At 41.2% G+C, this 19,023-nt stretch overlaps 1 protein-coding gene across 7 annotated transcripts; it reads left to right on the top strand.

Annotated features, from left to right (window-relative positions):
• Nucleotides 1-80: 80 nt before the first annotated feature.
• Nucleotides 81-17,048, top strand: ZBTB8OS (zinc finger and BTB domain containing 8 opposite strand). Of its 7 annotated transcripts, XM_036025718.1 has the most exons (8): nt 108-240; nt 456-604; nt 5,319-5,343; nt 5,617-5,738; nt 5,958-6,040; nt 7,005-7,057; nt 8,485-8,521; nt 11,171-17,048. In XM_036025718.1, exons 2-8 carry the CDS (start codon nt 508-510, stop codon nt 11,255-11,257), a joined length of 504 nt encoding a protein of 167 aa, XP_035881611.1. In that variant the 5' UTR covers nt 108-240; nt 456-507; the 3' UTR covers nt 11,258-17,048. The 7 variants fall into 7 exon arrangements, with proteins under 7 accessions (XP_028367724.1, XP_035881611.1, XP_028367726.1 ...); XM_028511923.2 differs by lacking the exon at nt 456-604 and having other exon boundaries at nt 81-240; nt 11,171-12,456; XM_028511924.2 differs by lacking the exon at nt 108-240 and having other exon boundaries at nt 522-608; nt 11,171-12,456.
• The last annotated feature ends 1,975 nt before the right edge of the window (nt 17,049-19,023 follow it).

Raw genomic sequence — 19,023 nt, 5'->3', positions numbered from 1 at the left:
ACTTCCTACGACTGAGCGCGCGCGCGCGAGCTCTGGGTGGGCGAGCCCCCGCCCGGGATCACGTGAGCGGTTTAGTCCGCACTCTCCTGGGGGCAGCCATTTTCTTGAAGACTGTTAGGCTAACACCTCTTCAAAGTCCTCAGATGAATATTCTAGGTCTAGGATAGATTCTGGTGTATTTACCGACTGGGGCAGGAAGAAAAGGCTTCTATCACTCAGACCTACAAGTGTCTAACTCAGGTATTAACTTATTCCTAAATCCTCCAATTCGTTTCCTTAGTACTTAGAACCATTTATGCAGCAAGCCCAGGAAGTCGGGTTTGGACTTCTTAAAGATTTCTAGAACCGCCAAGGAGTAGAACGGAAGTCTTAAGGGATGAAGTACGCCAGAGACGTCCCGGTGCTTTAAGGATGCAGGCCAAGGGGCGGGGTCTAAATCGGAATTTGTAAATCAGGGCCGAAGTCCAACTGAGGAAGGGCGGAAGTAGAGTGTCCGTAGCTGCAGTCATGGCGCAGGAAGAGGAAGATGTTAGAGACTACAATTTGACTGAGGAGCAGAAGGCGATCAAGGCCAAGTATCCTCCGGTTAATCGGAAGTACGAGTGTGAGTAGGTGGCTCACTTCTTTCATCTCCTCTCCTTGCCCGGAGCTTCCGGTCTCGTTTACCAGTTTTCCCCAAACGGTGTTGCGGACCTGCTTCCGTTTCGCCCTGTGTTGTGGTCTCATTTGTACTTGTGCGGGGAATGCTGAAAGACAAAGCCACCCGGTCTGTGAGAGTTCGGGAAATGTGGGCTTCGGCTTTTACAGCCCCTTGATATTTTTCTACATATGCCTAATTATAATTATTTTTCGGGAATTCTCTTCGTGTGTTAATTCTGAAGATAACCTTATTTTCAAGCGTTTGAATGATTGTCACTCCTTGGCATCTCCAGCAGTGGGATAGTGTGTGGCTAGGTTCTCCCTAACTCATGATTCTGTCACTTAGAAACAGTTCTTAAAATTACTTTTCGTAGGTCCTATATGTGATTCAAAATTCAAAAAGCAAAACAAGTATGTATTGAAAAGTTTTCAGGGCTTATCCCAAGCAACCTAGTCTTCCTCACTTGATTCAACCTGTTTCCATGCAAAAGACGTTCTAGCATTTACTTTATCCAGTATCCAGTTGAGGCACATTTATAATATTTTCACTATTTTGCTGTTAGACACAGCTCAGCTGGGAATACACTTGTACATCCATTGTTTTGCACATGTGCAAGATTATCTGTAGGTTTTGGTTCTGAAAGGTACGTTGTCAAACAGATGTGCATTTTTAACTTCAAAATTATTGCCAAATTGTTCTCCATTGAAGTTGTGCCAGTTTGTCCACTCAGTAGCATGGCATGAGTGTACCTCTTGCCTCTCAATTATAACATTCAGTAAAATGCAGTGAGTAAGAATGAGAGGAAAAGTAAAAAGTAGTTTATTTATTGTGCAGAGAAAACCTGTTGCCTAAAAATCCTGGCAATATTTTTTTATGTTATGCATCATGATTACATCTGTGGAGATGACTGTGCATTTATGTAAATTACTTTAATCTATTTACCCATAATTGTGTCTTTGCTTTCCAGGAATAAATCCTACTCAGTCATACTGGATTTTAGTTGCCAACATTTTGTATAGAATTCTTGTATTGATGAGTAAATTTGAAGATTTACTTGGCTTTATTAGATGATTCATGCCTCAGGCAGCATCCCAACTAGCAAACAGAAGTTGTATAAAAAAGAAGGTTTTTATAGGCAGAAACGGGCTTGACAAGAAAATTATTAGCAAAAGACAGTAAGCGATTGTTTCAGGCAAGGCCATCTTTCTTAGGGGGAAAGGTGGCAGGGTCTTGCCAGGCAGATTACCTCACTAGATTGAACAGGAAATTTCAGACTGATTGGTTTAAGGTCACATTCCTGGGTAGGGCTGAAATTAGTCTTGGTTTGGTCCTGAAGCCAAGGGACTTACTTCACCCTGGGCCTGTTTTCTGTTTCTTTCTTTGTCTTTTTTTTTTTTTTTTTTAATATGCTGAGGCCTGTTTTTCCTCTATGACTCAGTTTGGTTGTCATCCCATTCATTCAGCAATATTTTTGAGAACCAGTTGTATATAAGGTGCTGAGCAGAAATTGGGAGTAAAAGAATGAGCAAGCAAGTATAGATTACCCTTAGTTTTCTGGTACTTAACGTGTTAAGTCTCGTTTCGTTTGGAAATTCTTACCTGCACCTCTTAGTCTAGATTCTGTTCTCTCTTATTGTCTCCTATCATAGTTACCAGCATCACAAGGAGAAGAATTTCCTGAGACACCCCCCCCCCCATGGGAAGATGAGGCTTTGTGGTATGGTTTATTGATGTAAAATTAAGGGGATTGCCCTCCTGACTTCCCAATGTCCCATCTCCGTCCGTTTCTCCATGGAGAAGTCCAATCTTGTCCTCAGCAAAGCCAAAACAAAAGCCACTTTCTAGCATTTCTGCTCCATATTCAAGTCCAGTCCAGTATCCAGCCAGCTTAGCGTGTGTTTCCAGCTGCAGCCCACTGCTGTGCTGCAGTATTCAGGCTCCCTCTTGGAGCCTGCATGTGGAGGCTGCACAGCCACATGGCTACAAAGAGAGGACATGTGAATACACGGGACAAACATGGATTTCCAAATGAGACAGAGCTCTGTCCCTTTGGAGCCTGCAGGTGGCTGCTAAGCCACACCATCTAGGTGTGGCTGCCAGCCATGAGGCTGCTAAGGTCACAGGGCTATGGAAAGAGAATGCACTACAGGATGGGCAAGAGAGGAAGAAAGTTTGTTGTCCCCCTGGGGTTATAACCAGGAGCTTGGGTTTCAGATAGACCAGGTGCTTTCTCAAAGTGACTAATCAATTTCCCAAGTTTTCATGGCCTTTGGATGGGTTTATACCTCCTGGTTAGACTGACAGGCCTCTGTGGTCCAGCCCCTCCCCTTACCCCCCCCCCCCCCCCGCAAAAAAAAAAAAAAATCCAGTATCGGAGGCAGGCAGGGGACTGGAGGACTGTTAATCCCCTCCTGTTTTAAAGGGAGAAAGGAATGCAGGGAGAAGATGGAGCTCAGTAGACACCAAGAAGTGAAAATTTTAAAAAGTTTGGGTTAGGGTAAACTCAGGCCGGCAGTGTTTGCTAGCTGGCAGTTGCAAAGTTAGGGTTCTGTCCTCCCACAGAGACAGTCCTTCCTGGTGATTACATTTCAAAGGAATGGCTCTGGAGTCCTTGAGAAAGACACTTCTGAGCTGTAACAGATAAAATATTTACAACGTAAGTCCTTTTTAGTCAGTGCTCTAAGATAGGGAGGTCAAGGGCTTGTGGTCAGGTGCTGGCCAGAACAAACAGTAAATTCTTCTGGCTGTGTTGCAATTTCTCAGGCAGGCATCGTAAGGGGGGTATGGGTAGGGGTAAGGATTATAATCCTAGGAAGGATTTAGGCTGCTAGAAGCAGTGCTCAAACTGTGCCCTCTTACTGCAGAGGGGTTTGGTTGGAGTTGTTAGGTGCTGAGAGTTCTGTAGTTTTCACTTAATGTTTTTGAGATTCATGTTAATATAGTATTAGTAGTTCACACTTTTTTATTGCTGAGTAGTATCACATTATATTCCTTGTTTTTTTTTTCTTTTTAATATTTTATTTATTTTTAGAGAGAGGAGAAGGGAGGGAGGAAGAGAGGGAGAGAAACATCAATGTGCACTAGATATTTCGATTGGTTGCCTCTCATATGCCCTGTACTAGGGACCTGGCCCATAACTCAGGCATGTGCCCTAGACTGGGAATCAAACCAGCGACCTTTCGTTTTGCAGGCCGGGACTCAATCCACTGAGCCACACCAGCCAGGGCATCTTTAGTGTGTTTTATCTGTTCTCTCGGCAGACATTGATGTCTTTTTGTGGATACATGCTTTCATTTCTCTAGGGTTAATACTAGTCATTTTCTTTTAACTAGTTTGTCATCTCTGCTGGTCACGAGCCCCTTCGTGCCTGAAATGTCTGAAGTCCTCAGTAATATATCTGAGTAAATTAGCGATGAGTTTGAACCTTGAGTGCCACCAGATGATGATGTGTTATGGTGGAAAGTGCATTCAATCAAGAGTCAGAAAAAGCTCAATTCCAGTCTTAACCCTATCTCTAATCCACAGTGTAGTCCTGAACAAGTCACACGGTCTCTGGGCTACAGGCTGCTGTAAGTGAAAGAATTATATTAAATGGTCTCTAAGACTTACTTCCATCCTGAATATTCTGTGATTCTGAGTGGGAAGAATTGATGAAAGCTATACTACAAGTGAAGAACAGATGGAAATGTTGAGATAGCAGATCCAGTGGGGGCTTGCTCTAGTAGCCGTTGTCACTTACCGATACTCCTAGGAGACCATCAGGAAAAAGCTCATAATACATGTTGTAGAGTTGACTTTTTAAAACTGTTTTTTATCAACCAACTAGATCATCGAGGAGTTCTTCAAATGCTAGAAGTCAACAGATAAAAAACCTGGCTCTTGTTTTAAAAACCTCCAAAACTATTTTATCTAGGATTTGGCTAACTGTGCATGAAAAGGTGAAGCAGGGAAATCTGGAATTTCATATATTTGATGATGATATAGTTCTAGAATTTTGATCATTCATACAGTAGATACTTGTTTTGTGAGGAAAAATAACTAATGCCAGGAAATAACTTTTTTAAATTGAGAAATTATGATGTATTAGATATGTTTTAGGTCACCTAGAAGATCGGCACCCCACTGCGTTCCAGAAGTTGTCATTCTTTTAAATGTAAATTTTGGGATTAAAAAATAACCTTTTAGCCCCAGCTGGCATGGTTCAGTGGATTGAGCGCAGGCCTGTGAACCATGGGGTCCTGGTTCGATTTCCAGTCTAGGGCACATGCCTGGGTTGCCGGCTGGGTCCCCAGTTGGGGGGGTAGGGTGCAGGAGGCAACCACACATTGGTGTTTCCCTCCCTTTCTCCCTCCCTTCCCCATTCTCTAAAAATAAATAAATTAAATCTTTAAAAAAATAACCTTTTAACACTAATATGCTAATATATCACTATTAGTTGTTTAGCCATTTACTTAATTCATATGAACAGAATAACAACTGTAAATGCCTAGAAGAAATTTTAAAAATTAAAAATAACCCTTAATAAAACAGTTAACTTTTGTGTAAATGGATAGCAGAAGGTGTGATCTACCCACATTTTCTCTCTCCAAGGTTGGTGTCAGCAATGAACGAGAATTCTTTCCTTGTGATTAGCAAGTCCGGTTGAGTTACTCATAGTGTTTTCTGTTCTCTCCCTCAGATCTGGATCATACAGCGGATGTCCAGTGAGTACAGCTGGAATTGATGCCTTTGAAACCATGTGCTTAAATAAGAAGGCTGATGTTTTAATCTTGATGTCCCCAGTTTTAATTTTTCTCTTATTCATGGTCCTTTAGAACATGAAAATGATGGCTTAAAAACACCCAGTTTCAGTGCCATTAAACTGATTGAAGGCCTTTGGTTTTGTATTTATCATACTGATTTTATTTTGACTTTGCAGTCAGGTTTCCTCTCTTGCAGTGGGTTATATTACACAGGGCATGCATGTATTTCTTCAGGTTACACGCATGGGGAGATACTCTGGAGGAAGCATTCGAACAATGTGCAATGGCCATGTTTGGTTACATGACAGATACGGGGACTGTGGAGCCCCTCCAAACAGTGGAAGTGGAAACACAAGGTAACCAGTTTATCTACAGGGAAGATTGTTATACAGGCGTGCAGTATTCTACATAACTGCAGAATATTTTCACTCTAAGAACAACAAAAACGATTATGAGCCTGTTCTTCCTCTTGCAACTTGCCTAAGAAATTCATTGTGCTTTTAAATTCAAACAAATTTTTAGAGACAAGAATTACTAAACATCATACTATTATGGTTCTTTTCGATTCTGTGTAGGAGATGACTTGCAGTCTCTTTTGTTTCACTTTTTGGATGAGTGGCTTTATAAGTTCAGTGCTGATGAATTCTTCATACCCCGGGTAAGCAAGGATTTTTCTTTCTTTCTTTTTTTTTTTTTACTGAGCATATGGGTTCTTAGTTCATATTTTAAAATAGCACAAGTGATTTCAAGTAGAACATGTGACATAAAACCAAGCCATACAGATACGTAACAATGATACTGATTTGTAGAGATTATAATGACCATAGGCTCTCCATGGTTAACCTGAGTCTGTCCATGTATATGCCGTTTGTATTTCGATCTCCTAGTGCATACTTGTCACCAGTCAGGATTGTGCGATAAGAATGCAGTTACTGTCTTTATCGACACTTTTTATGTCTCCCAAGTTTAAGCTATATTTTTGTCCACTTATATGTTCCTTTTGTCCCATTTGAAATTTAGCAGCTCTGCCATGTTGGCCTAAGTCAAAAAATTGGTCCTTTTAGTTTTTCCTTAATGTGAAAAAGAAAAAGCCAAAAAGAGATTGCTTGTTGCCATCAACCTCTGGAAAGGAATACCTCTCCAGCATCACTGTTCTCGAGCACACGTGGCTCCTCCTTACTTCCCTAATTCCTCACTCTTTCCCCCTTACCAGATCCCTCCCTACACACACCCTTCCAGCTGGGTCATTCGTCTTACAGAGTTCAAGTGCCTGCAGTATTACATAAAAATGGGCTAAGAGTTCTGTCTATTATACCTCAGTAAAGTTGAAAAACATAGTCTGACAGTGTTTGAAATCTTATGTCATCCTCTGTTTTACAGAAAAATTCTTTCGACTTGTTTTTATATTGTACATTTTCAAGGATACCTCCCTTGAATATAAGAATAAAACATTATTTCCTTGAAGTATATTTGATTTATTCTATTTTAGTTAATGTTTTAATTTTCTTTGCATAATAGAAGTTGTATGCTGTTACCTAGAAAAGGTGATAACCTAGACGTGTGTTTAGTATATGGTCTGTAATGAACATTTCTTTTTAATTAAATTTTTTTTTCCTCTTTAGGAAGTAAAAGTACTTAGTATTGATCAAAGAAATTTCAAATTACGGTCAATTGGGTGAGTTTTGAACATTTTTAACTAGCAAGTCATGAAAGATGTTAAGTTACATTGGTCACTGGACTTAGTGGACAGAAAGTCAGAAGACCAATTGCATCTCAGTAGGTGGGGCTTTTCACCTGGTTAAGTAGGTTAAGGTTTGTTAGACACCTAGGAGGGAGAGCTGACCTCAGCTTTGGAGGACCAGAAACTTGTCAGAACAGACTTGATTTGAGTTGTCAAAGCTAACTACCAATTTATTGATTTTTATCACAAAAAATACATAGTTGCTAGTTTGCCTTGATATATGCCTAAAGCCTAGCTTGGTGATGGGAAACACTGATTTGTCATTTTTCATAGATCCTCACACCTGGACTCCATTCAACCAGTTTCTTCTATTAAATTATTCTTTTCTTCCAGAGTTTGCTAACACTTGATTAGGTCACTTTGATTTCGCTTGGTGTTTCCCAAGTGTCATTAGTTACTCGATATCTTTTATGTTATTTTTATATAAAGTCTATCTTTTCCATTTTATGTTGAATTTTATTTTGTTTCTTTTTGTAAAGTGAGGTCTTTTATTAGCGCCACTTTTGGGGGGGGGTTGAAGAAATAGGCTTGTCCAGGGTACTTAGCTGATAAATGGCTGAACAAAGTTTTAAAATTTTCCTCTTTCTACTACTACTACTGCTTCTGCTACTGTGATCTTCAGCCACATTGTGTTGAAGGGAAAGAGGACACTTAGTTCTAGCCACGCTCTGGGAGAGCGAGTGCCTTTGTAGGGCCTTCCATACACAGACATGGACATTTTTTAAAGTTATAAAGTGCAAACAAAGTAACTTTAGACCGTAGTATAGAATCTATTATTTTGCCTTATTTTGCTTTCTCCGGTGGGACATGGTATTTTATTAGTTCTGTGTCCTTGAGTACAGTGAACATTTTGGACATGCTACCCTATTATGAAATAATATTCATTCAAGAGTTTATTGAGAATTTGTCTATGCACACTATATTAGGGCACTTTTTTTTTTAAAGATTCTGACTTTGTTTAAATGGCTGTTGTACATAAGTCCCTCAGTAGCTGTATCTGTTGGTAATTAAAATGAAATTTGTAGCTTCTTACCCCTTCCATCTCTTGGCTTTTTGGTATCTTAACTACATTTGTAAGGCTTATTTTAAAAAAAGTAAATAGGGGGAGGATTTGGAGGGAGATGGAGGGTATGGGGGCATAAATGGTGACGGATAGAGAATTGACTTGGGGTGGTGAACATACAATACATTGTACAGATGATGTGTTGTAGAATTGTGCACCTGAAAACCTGTATCGTTTTGTTAACCTGTGTCACCTCAATAAATTTAATAAAAAGGAAAAAACACAAATAAAATCTGTAAAGAGAGAACAAATAATAAATCTCAGACATCTTAATTATGCTTTCGTTTTCCTTCTCAAGGTGGGGAGAAGAATTCTCATTGTCCAAGCACCCTCAGGTATGTTTCTACTCCAGTCATTAAAAATGTTTTATACTTCCTTACCATAAAGTTTGGTGTGTGTGACAGTTAACTTCAGTGACTTCTAATAAATTGGTGTAAAGTGATAAGCTTTTCTCAACTGTCTTTGACCTCTTTGAACACATTTTGGTAAAACACTTATTTCACATACCTGGTTTGGTGGATTAAAAGTCAGCAACTGAGTTTGAGGGTCAGGTTCGTTACTGGTTATTGTGGGACTTAAAGTAAGTCCCTTGCCTTTTGGAGCTTTGATTTCTCCCTGTGTGATGAAGGTTGTGGACTAGATGTTCTCTAAAGGACCTTCCACCTCCTGAGCCTCTCTGTATTTGCCAGCTTGTATGGCTTCACTGTTAGTCAAATCTGTTGGAATTAGGGGTAGACAGAATTTTCCCGTAAAGGGCCAGATACTGTTTTAGGCTTTCGTGGGTGGACCGATGGAAGAGCCACCCCTCACCTCTTGTGTTGTAACACGACAGCCGCATAGACAATACGTGAATGAATAAATGCGATTGTGTTCCGGTAAAACCTTATGGGCCTTGAAACTTGAATTTCATATTATTTTCACATGTCATGAAATATTTTTTGGATTTTTTTCCTCCCAACCATTTAGAAATGTAAAAACCATCCTTAGTTTGTGGGACTGTACAAAAACAGGTGGCAGGCTGGATTTGGCCTGTGATTTGTGGTTTCCCGACCCCTGTGTTCAGGTCAAGGAGATCTAAATGACTTGGAGGTGACTGGGAAGTGCTGATATCATTTCGTCAGCCACTGTATGATGAAATGAATCCTGGTGCAGTATCTTCAAAAGAAAGAGAAGCATAGAGTGAAGAGAAACAAGTAGTGGGGAGCATATGAATTGAAAACATTTTTATAATACAAATGACACATGGCGTTGTTTGAACATGTTATAATTGAGAAGTTTATTAGACATCCAAATGGATATGTCAGATAGTAGGCATTTTATGTATAGAATGACTTGTTCAGGGGAGAGGTGTGTCTGGACATACAGATTTTAGGAGTCCTCACTGAATAGATGATTGTTTACAGTCATAAGACTAGATAAAGTTACCAAGGAGGCAGGGCAGCTAAGAGAGAGTAGGACAGAGGACTGAACCCCCTGGGGCATTAAGTTTGGACCCAAAAAGGAAAAGAGGGAGGAGGTGGCCTAGTGAAGGGAGAAAGAGAAGAGGGCAGCCCTGAAAGCCAGATTCTAAAGCTCTCGAGGTTGCTCAAAGGTTGAGTAAGGTAAGGACAGAGAATTGACCTTGAATTTACTAATCAGTGGAATGATGTAAATATTTGGGGTAGGTCAAGAAGGACTTAGAGTTGGGAAAGTAGAGGCAGTATACTGAGACAGTTCTTTTGATGACTTTGCAGAAAAGGGGAACATGAAATAGCTAGAGGGGTATGTGGCTAGTAAGGAATTTTCATGCTTTGCCTTGTATTAGCTGGAAGGTTTTGTAGCACCATTGTATGCCAAGTGGAAATAATCTAGGATATGGGGGAAAATTGATCATGCCGAAGAGAGAGAGTGAATTTAGAGCAAAGACTTTGTTGTTAAGGGCTAGGGGTTGGGGGTCAGATAGAGTATTGAAGTGAAGTTGGCCTTCTCATAGGAGCAGGGACTGGCCATTGCAACAGGAGCAAAGGCTGGTGGGAGTACAGATACAGTGGAGTGGTAGATTTGTTGGGGGAAGATGAGTCACTTCTTATTGATTGCTCTTGTGTTTTTCTTAGGGAGCACAGTCGAGAGAAAGAGTGAGAATGAAAGAGGGAGGCTAGAGGTGAAGATGTGAAATTTCAGTTGCCTCAGAGTGAGAAAGGAAATTTTGTGGTAAATGTACAATTGGATTACTGGTCATTGCCGAGTACCTTTTTGAGAATTGTGGAAGACTTTTAAGGTGCTACCAGTCTGCACGGCGTGTGCTGCCACAGGCAGAAAGTTGAGTTTGATTGAGGTGGTTGTTCCCCTGGGGTTTATGGCGGAGGGGAAAAAGCAGAGGCAGGTGCCATTCAGATCCGTCTGAAATCCTCGGATTTCTTTGGTGCCACAGAGCTAGCACATGCCAGCCCCCTGCTCTCTGGTGCATTTTGTGGTGAACAGAATTATTATAAAAGGAACTAAGAGAACATAAAATACTGTGTTTCTAAACTGGAGCAGGGCATTGTCATGTATGATGAACATGTGGAGAGAGAGCCCTCCAAGGTACAGTGAATAGTGGCAGCAGCAAGAACAGACTGAGTTCCTAGAGTCCAGGCTACATTGCAAGGAGGAAGTCTCCAGAAGGAACCCTAAGCAAATAATAGGAAAGTTTGTGTTCTTTGATTCAGTGCATTTGATAAATGGAAAGGCTGACGCCCAGAGAGGTCAGACGGCTTCCATACCCAGGTGGAAACAAAGCCAGGATTAGAGTTCCATCTCCTAACTCCAGCTCAGTGCTGTTTCCACTGTGCACATGTTGTTTTTATTAGATCACTGTGTAATACTATATCAATTTGATAACTAATTGTTTCACTGAGTTTTTAGTTTCTCAGAATAATAAAATTTTGACTTTCTGCCAATTGTTCTAGAGTTAATGATTCTGATTTCAATGTCCTTTTTGTCTTTTTCTCTAACCCAAACTTTAGGGAACTGAAGTTAAGGCAATAACATATTCAGCAATGCAGGTCTATAATGAAGAGAAGCCACAAGTTTTTGTGATCATTGACATCTAAGATACAAAAAAACAAACGAACAAGCAAAGCCTCCTATGAAGAACTGTGTTTTCTCTTCCTTTTGAGAAGATATCATGATATAAATTCTACAGTATCTGACGATACCTGATGATATGCAGAACAGAAATTTTTGACTTAAAAGTGTAACTTTCACAAATGGAAAATCAAGGCATAGCCTTGGTTTGTTAACCAAATATTCAAATGCTAAAGAATTCTTCAGGTGGCAAGTATGGTTCCTGATTTATTCCCTGCTGTGGCAGCAGGGGCTCACATCCCTCCCTCAGGTGGGATGCCAGCACTCCAGCCTGGTCCCAAAGTGGATCGTATTGATGCTTCCTTGTTTTCCCATAAGAAAAACCTAATGCCCTTACAAATGAGCCCTTCCTTCTAACATGTAATTTTATATTAAAGTCAGTCTATTTATACAGTTAGAGAAGAACACTAGTGTGTGAGATAAACATCGATTGCTTGCCTCTCACACTCTCCCAACCAGGGACCTGGCCCGCAACCCAGGCATGTGCTCTGACTGGGAACCTAACCAGCGACCTTTGGGTTCGCAGGCTGGCGTTCAACCCACTGAGCCACAGCAGCTGGGGTGGGAATTTTTAAAATTTTCTTTGTTTTTAAAAAATTACCTAAGCTCTTTATTTCTAAGGAGACAGGAGTCAAAAGAACTTTAGAATGATCTGAACTTTTCAAAGTTGATGACTTTAAAAAAAATGAAGCTGCTTTGGTTTGATTTGCAAACTTACTCTCTTCATTAATTGAGGTATTCTTTCTTGTGATACAAGGGTTTGCAAAGTTTCTATTTATTCTCACAAACATAAGAAGAGGTTGCCACTGGTGGTGCTAAATATTATAGTAGGATGAACTTGACCTAAGAGGAAGAGATGGTGAGCTTTCTAAGTGTTCTGTCTGAGCACTGCATTATTTCCCCTGGGTATTTAACAGAGTGGGACTAATGACAGCTAGGCAAAGAGCCTGTAGCTCTTCAGATTAATACCCTCAGGATCGATGGGGTAGTTGTTCTTAACCTTCTTTAATCTTAGGCACATTTTGCAAATCTGGATTGTGACTCTCCAAGCAAAAAAAAAGTCTAGAATCTCTGCCTTTTGTTAGGATGAATTTCCAGACTGAGGGGGGGCTCTTTTTTTCATAGATCCCTTTGCACATCATGGGCTACTTTGGGGGTTGATTGTGAAAATAAACAAGGGGATACCATGAGGGCAGTGGGAGAGCCACAACTGTAGAGTAAGAGCTGTAGGGATGGATTAAGCCATGTAGTATATAAACCTGACTAGGAGAAAAAGCACAGCTGTTTCTGTTACCAACAATGCTAAATAATGAAGTTCAGTAAAACCAATTCAGGTGTTATGCAATACAAATTGTTTCTTTTTATTTGTGATAAATATATAATTTTTCACAATTTTAAACATTACTTTGTTTTAAAATACGCCAAGATGGTCCTGGCTGGTGTGGCTCTGTTGGAGCCACGTCCCATACACGGAAAGGTTGCAAGTTCGATTCCTGGACAGGGCACGTACCTAGGTTGTGGGTTAAATCCCTGGTTGGTGTGCGTGCAGAAGACAACCAATTGATGTTCTCTCTCCCTCCCCTCTTCCACTCTTTACAAGCAATAAAAAAAATGCTCTCAGGTGAGGATTAAATAAGTAAATATGCCAAAATGAACATTCTGCATGGAAGAAAAATGAGTACATTACCCTTAATATGTGAAGTTGGCTGTTTTTGCCCATCACATACCTTTTTAATATTTTACTAAAGTATAGTTGGCATGCAACTGTCCCCAGCTTTTTTAGGTTAAGAATCTTTTCTTCAAAATGTGAATTAGGCACAAATTAGGGTGTCTTTTTTAAGGATTTTATTTATTTTTAGGGAGAGGGGAAGGGAGGGAGTCAGGGAGAGAAACATCAATGTGTGGTTGTCTCTCATGTGCCCACTGAGGACCTGACTAGGAATCAAACCAGCAACCCTTTGGTTCTCAGCCTGCGCTCAGTTGACTGAGCTGTATCAGCCAGGGCTTTAAGCATCTTTTTTTTTTTTTTAAGTTTTTATTTTTTAGATTGGAAGAGAGGGAGAGAAACATGGACCAGTTCCCTTTCTTGCTCCCAACAGGGAACCTGGCCCACAACCCAGGCATGTGCCCTGACAGGAATTGAACCTGCAACCTTTTGGTTCACAGGCCAGCACTCAACCCACTGAACCACACCAGTCAGGACGGAGCTGTGGAATTTAAACACTGCTGGGCTGACGTTTTTATTTTGGGGTTGTGGTTAATAGCACAAACTGGGGCCAGATCACTGGGGTTCTCCTCCTTGCTTCCCCACTTATTTATTCTCCACTTTGGGCATGTTGTGTAACTTCCCTATGTGTCACTTTCCTCATTTTATGGGGTGATGTTAGTATTTGTAGGTCGTTGAGACGACTCAATGAATACATACACAAAGCTCTTAGGACAGTGCCTGACACAGTAAATGAGGGCCATTGTTACTGCAGCAAACATGCTACCACCCCCTTTTCTCCTTAATTTTAAAAAGCCCACGGTGCTTGGCTAGGGGGTGTGGCCATCCTAGAGATAACCCCAGTTGTAGTCGGTGCCATTGTGCTCGAGTCTACATTTATCAATAAGAGCAAAGCCACTAGTCTCTGCTGCTCCCTCTCCTGCTTCTCTAGTGGTCCTTCCAGGATTAATCAAGTTTTCTTTTCTAACATCCAAGTTGAGCATCTGTTTTCAAAAACTTATCCCATTATGCCAAACCAATTGCCCCTCCAATTATGGTTCCTAACTGATTCCCTTGATATGCACAGTATTAAACATTCAAAGGCTGAATCACATTGAAAATAAAAATGGACAAATTATTGGGCATATTTGTTTCTGCCTCATTGTCCCAGTGGCCAGAACAGCCTACCCAAATGCACTGGCAAAGGTCACACCACATAACCTTTGATGTCTTTGCCCAGATTCTTTTTATAACTATTGAGGTATAATTCACATACTGTACAATTACCATTTAAAGTATAACTCCATGGTTTTTACCATATTAACACTTACACAACCATGACCACAATCAATTTGCAAACATTTTTCCTCCTAAAAAGACCTGGCTGGTGTAGCTCAGTGGATTGAGTGTAGGCTGTGAATCAAAGGATCACCAGTTTGATTCCTGGTCAGGGAACATGCCTGGGTTGCAGGCCAGGTCCCCAGTAGGGGGCACATGAGAGGCAACCACACACTGATGTTTCTCTCCCTCCTCTCAGTGAATGAATGAATGAATAAAAAGATGAAAAGAACCACTGTTAAGCAATCATCTCTCCCATACCTTGAAGCCCTGGGCAACCACCAGTTTACTGTCTGTTCTGTTACCCAGATTCTTACCAGCGAATATTGTCTTTTTTCTATATAACTGGAAACTCACCTCTTGGAAGCTGTTTGGACTTGCCCCCACTTTCTGATCCCTGCTATACTGGGTCCTTTCTGTTCCAGTGAAATACTTAGCATTTTAAATTTATGGATGCATTGCTGCATCAAGTTTTTTAACATAGGTAGTAGTCCAACTCCCCTTTTAAGTAGCAAGCACTTTAAAAAGCAAAGGAACTGGCTTCTGGTATTTTATTACCTTCTTTGAACCTTCCATCTTGTCTATTTTCAGTGACATTTAACCCAGGTCTTCTGGGTTCCAAGGCCCCTGGTGATGTGCTCCGTAGGGAGAGGTCTCTAATGTCATGTTTCCATATCCACATTCCAGGTTTCTTGCTTTTTTATCACCCAACCCTCCCACAATCCCACACTGGAGTTTTCTTGAACTTCTCTTACACTCCCATTCCCTGCACTCAACTACTATTTGCTAGTTGCCCTTATTGATCAACTCTCTTCCTTTCATTGTGTCTACAAATTTTAGATGTCCTTTCCATTCTAAGAGGCATTAGCTCAAAATTGTCCTTAAAAATACATCAGCAGAGCCCAGCAGGTGTGGTTCACTTGGTTGGGTGTCCTGCAGACTGAGAAGTTGCCAGTTGGATTCTGGGTCAGGGCACAGGATGGGTTGCAGGTTCTGCCGCCAGTTGGAGTGCATATGGAAGGCAGCCAATCCATGTTTCTCTCTCAGATCAGTGTTTCCCTCCCTCTCCTCCCTCCCCATCTCTCTAAAATAAATTTAAAGATTTTAAATATATCAGCATCTTGGATTAAGGACCATTTGTGTTACTTACATTTGTTTTTATGCAAAAATAAATACAAATTCTCCCTACCCAAATTGTCTGAATTTACTCTAGGAAACGGGGTAGTTGGAAGAGGGTGCAAATGAAGATACTAAAATATTTGTTGAAGAAATAAATGGATGTGCTTCTAGCACTTGGTACTTCCTACTTTACATTATTATTAGCTGTATGGAAGCCTCTCCACCTGGAATGTAAAGTTGCTCCAGGACATCATTTCATTTCTCTGCCTTGCATGTGATTTCCCTAAGTCATTATAAGTGCCTCACTTTAAAATATGTGGAGATATATATATATATATATATATATATATATATATACCTGAAAGATTGGAGCCAAAGCCTCTGCTTCCAATTTCCTTCTCGGAACTTCCTCTCTGATCTTGGCGAAGTCTTTTCACCACTCTAACCCTGTTTCTTCACTGGCCAAAATAGTACCAACTTCATGTGGCTGTCAGGATAAAACTTGTTGGTCAGTATCTCTTAAAGAGTTATGACTCCCTTGAAAAGAAAGGACGGAGGAGGAGGAAAGGAAGAAACGAGAACAGGCAGGCACTCTGTAAACTTGAAAACCGTGAGTCAGAATCTGGCCAATGGACTGATGCAGAGTGGGGTTCGCTCTCCGCACCCGAACGCCAAAGGCGCTGATTGGGCGTTGGGATCCACCTTTCTGAGCCACAAGGCCAGGGGCACGGTCCCTGCAGCTTGTGTGAGAAGAGTGCTGGGGATGCAGGAGATTTCAGGGATGCCTAGAGCATTGAAATGCTTTGTCCCGCAGATAACAATCTTGTAACCGAGAGGGGTAAAACAGACCAGCCCACCCAGCAGCAGAGCGACGGTTTTAGGTAGTGGTACGAGTTCCACTGTGTGGGCTCGAATCCCCGCGGGGCACGGAGTCGCGGGTGGCTTTGGGGTCATTTCTTAAGCCTCTGTTTCCTCCTGTTTTAAGTGGGAAAGGCGCGGGTGCCTACTTGAATCCTGGCGTCTAGTAGATCCTGGCAAATGTAGGCTCTGTATAGGGCGCCCAATACATCCTGCAGAAAATTTTCTTCCAACACCCCTGCCCCCACTACCCAGACCTTGTTATTAGGGGTGTCTGGTAGGTCCGAGGCTTCTCTGAGGGTCTAGCAGCCGGTGTAGTCTTCTGGTCACCCGCCTGAGCACGAATAAACGTTGCTACTGGTTAGGGGGAAAAAACCGGATTTTCACTTTTAAACGTGCCCTGGAACATTGGAGCGTCTAGGGCCAATGCTTATAGGCACGTTTTCCACTGTTGTCTTCCTTGGGGATCTTTTCCTCCAAAAGGAAAAAGCTTTAGATCAACTCATGCAACAAAAGGCACAATATTTTTATTTAATTTTAGCATTTAACCTTTTTGAATTGTACAATAATATGCCGCCTTCGTTACTGGATATGGTGTGTGTTGGGGCAGGGTGAGGAGACTAAGCAAGGGAGTGTCTGTATATACAACATTACCGAAGGGATATACTTGTGTTTGAATTGCAAACATAACCTTAAACATGGCAATGAGAATGGTACTCTACTCAGAAGATATTATTTAAAAAAAAATTTAGCCCTGGCTGGTGTGGCTCAGTGGACTGAGTGCCAGCCTGCGAACCAAAGGGTTTCCGGTTTGATTCCCAGTCAGGACACATGCCTGGGTTGCAGGCCAGGCCCCTGGTTGGGGGGCATGGGAGAGGCAACCACACACTGATGTTTCTCTCCCTCTCTTTCTCCCTCCCTTCTCCTGTCTAAAAATAAATAAATAAAATCTTTAAAAAAAACTTTTAATGGCAATCCTTGAAATAAAGCTTTTTGTTTCCAAATTCGTCCTAAATCTCTTTTAAAAAACACATCTTAGTTTTGAGTACTATTTCTGTAGTGTGATGTTTAACTACAATAAAAAGTAATTTAATTCAGCCCTGACTGGTGGGGCTCAGTGGGTTGGGTGTGGTCCTGTAAATGGAAAGGTCACCAGTTCCATTCCCAGTCAGGACACATGCCTGGGTCGCCTGCCAGGTTCCTGGTTGGGAGTGTGTGAGAGGCAACCAATGGATGTTTTTCTCTCTCCCTTCCTGTCTAAAAATAAATAAAATCTTAAACAATTTATTTAATTCCATTCATTGATGGAATTCTAACATGTAGCAATTAAGCATCATAATGCTTGGACAGTGTTCTGGTTCCTTTTTTAAAAGCAAAAACATTAAACCTCACAAAACTTCAGGGTATCATATTCCAGTCACATGTTCCTAATATAGTGTTTTTATTAGTCTGAGGTACTATGTGAATTTCCAGAATGTAATACCCATAATCAAAATCCAAATACATCACAAAGGAAAAATGGGCTATTTTAAGACTACTAGTTTTAGTGTTCATATCTGTCCCTAACAAAAATGTTAGTTAAGGGAACATACATAGCATCTTGTAATTTCACAAAATTTGTATTTTCTTGAACTGGGCATCTGTATTTTAAAATTCTTCCTTAATGATAGGATTGAGAACTAATGGACTGGAAGGTCAAATGGTCTGAGTGCCCATCTCTAGTACCTATATGGGGAAGAAAGGGGGAACCCTGGAATAGGAGATGTTGTGCATGTAAAAAATGCTAGGAAGATTTGTTTTAAATATTACGCCAGGCCCCATCTGCCTGAGATTCTAATTTGCCTAAGCATCTACGTATTTTTAAAATATTTTATTTATTTATTTTTAGACAGAGAAGGGAGGGAGAAAGAGAGGGCAAGAAACACCAATGTGTGGTTGCCTCTTGCGGACTCCCCACTGGGGACCTGGCCTGCAGCCCAGGCATATGTCCTGACTGGAAATTGTACCGACAACCCTCTGGTTCGCAGGCCAAACTCAATCCACCGAACTACACTAGCCAGGGCAGGCATCTATATTTTTTTAAAACTTCACAAATGATCCTAATGTGCAGCCAAGGTTGAGAACTACAGTTAACACAGAAATGTTTTTCCATTCTTTTTCCTTACGAGCTGAATAAAAATGCCACTCTAGCCCTGACTGGTGTGGCTCAGTGGATTGAGTGCTGGCCTGCAAATCAGTGAGTTGCCAGTTGGACTTCCAGTCTAGGTAGGGCACATGTCTTGGTTGCGGGCCAGATCCCCAGTAGGGGTCTCATGAGACACAACCACACACTGATGTTTCTCTCCCTCTTTCTCCCTCCCTTCTTCTCTCTCGAAAAATAAATAAACCTTTTCTTAAAAGTTACTCTCGAACAAAGAGGTTAAGTACTTGTAAATAATATCAACTAGGGATAAAAAGACCTCCCCAGTGGGAAAACCAAGAAACTATATAGCTGTGGCTCATATGGCTCAGCTGGAGTGCTGTCCTGCAAACTGAGAAGTGGCGGGTTTGGTTCCTGGTCAGGGCACATACCTAGGTTGTGCAAGAGACAACCGATGTTTGTTTGTCTTTTTCTCTCTCTCCTTCCTTCTTCTCTCTAAAAGCAATGAAAAAAATGTCCTCAGGTGAGGCTTAAAAAAACAACTACTATATAATGGATTTCTGTATCTAGAA

This window comes from Phyllostomus discolor, chromosome 5 (genome assembly GCF_004126475.2).
Source record: "Phyllostomus discolor isolate MPI-MPIP mPhyDis1 chromosome 5, mPhyDis1.pri.v3, whole genome shotgun sequence".
In the NCBI taxonomy this organism is placed as follows: domain Eukaryota; kingdom Metazoa; phylum Chordata; class Mammalia; order Chiroptera; family Phyllostomidae; genus Phyllostomus; species Phyllostomus discolor.
The sequence above is the reverse complement of the archived record's forward strand: the minus strand, read 5'-3'. Positions and strand labels throughout refer to the sequence as shown.

Excerpts from the sequence above, each read along its gene's own strand:
- ZBTB8OS (XM_036025718.1), top strand. The coding sequence starts at position 508 with ATGGCGCAGGAAGAGGAAGATGTTAGAGACTACAATTTGACTGAGGAG. Across the intron at positions 5,739-5,957 it reads AGTGGAAGTGGAAACACAAG|GAGATGACTTGCAGTCTCTT; the intron begins GTAACCAGTTTA and ends GATTCTGTGTAG. Across the intron at positions 6,041-7,004 it reads ATGAATTCTTCATACCCCGG|GAAGTAAAAGTACTTAGTAT; the intron begins GTAAGCAAGGAT and ends TTTCCTCTTTAG.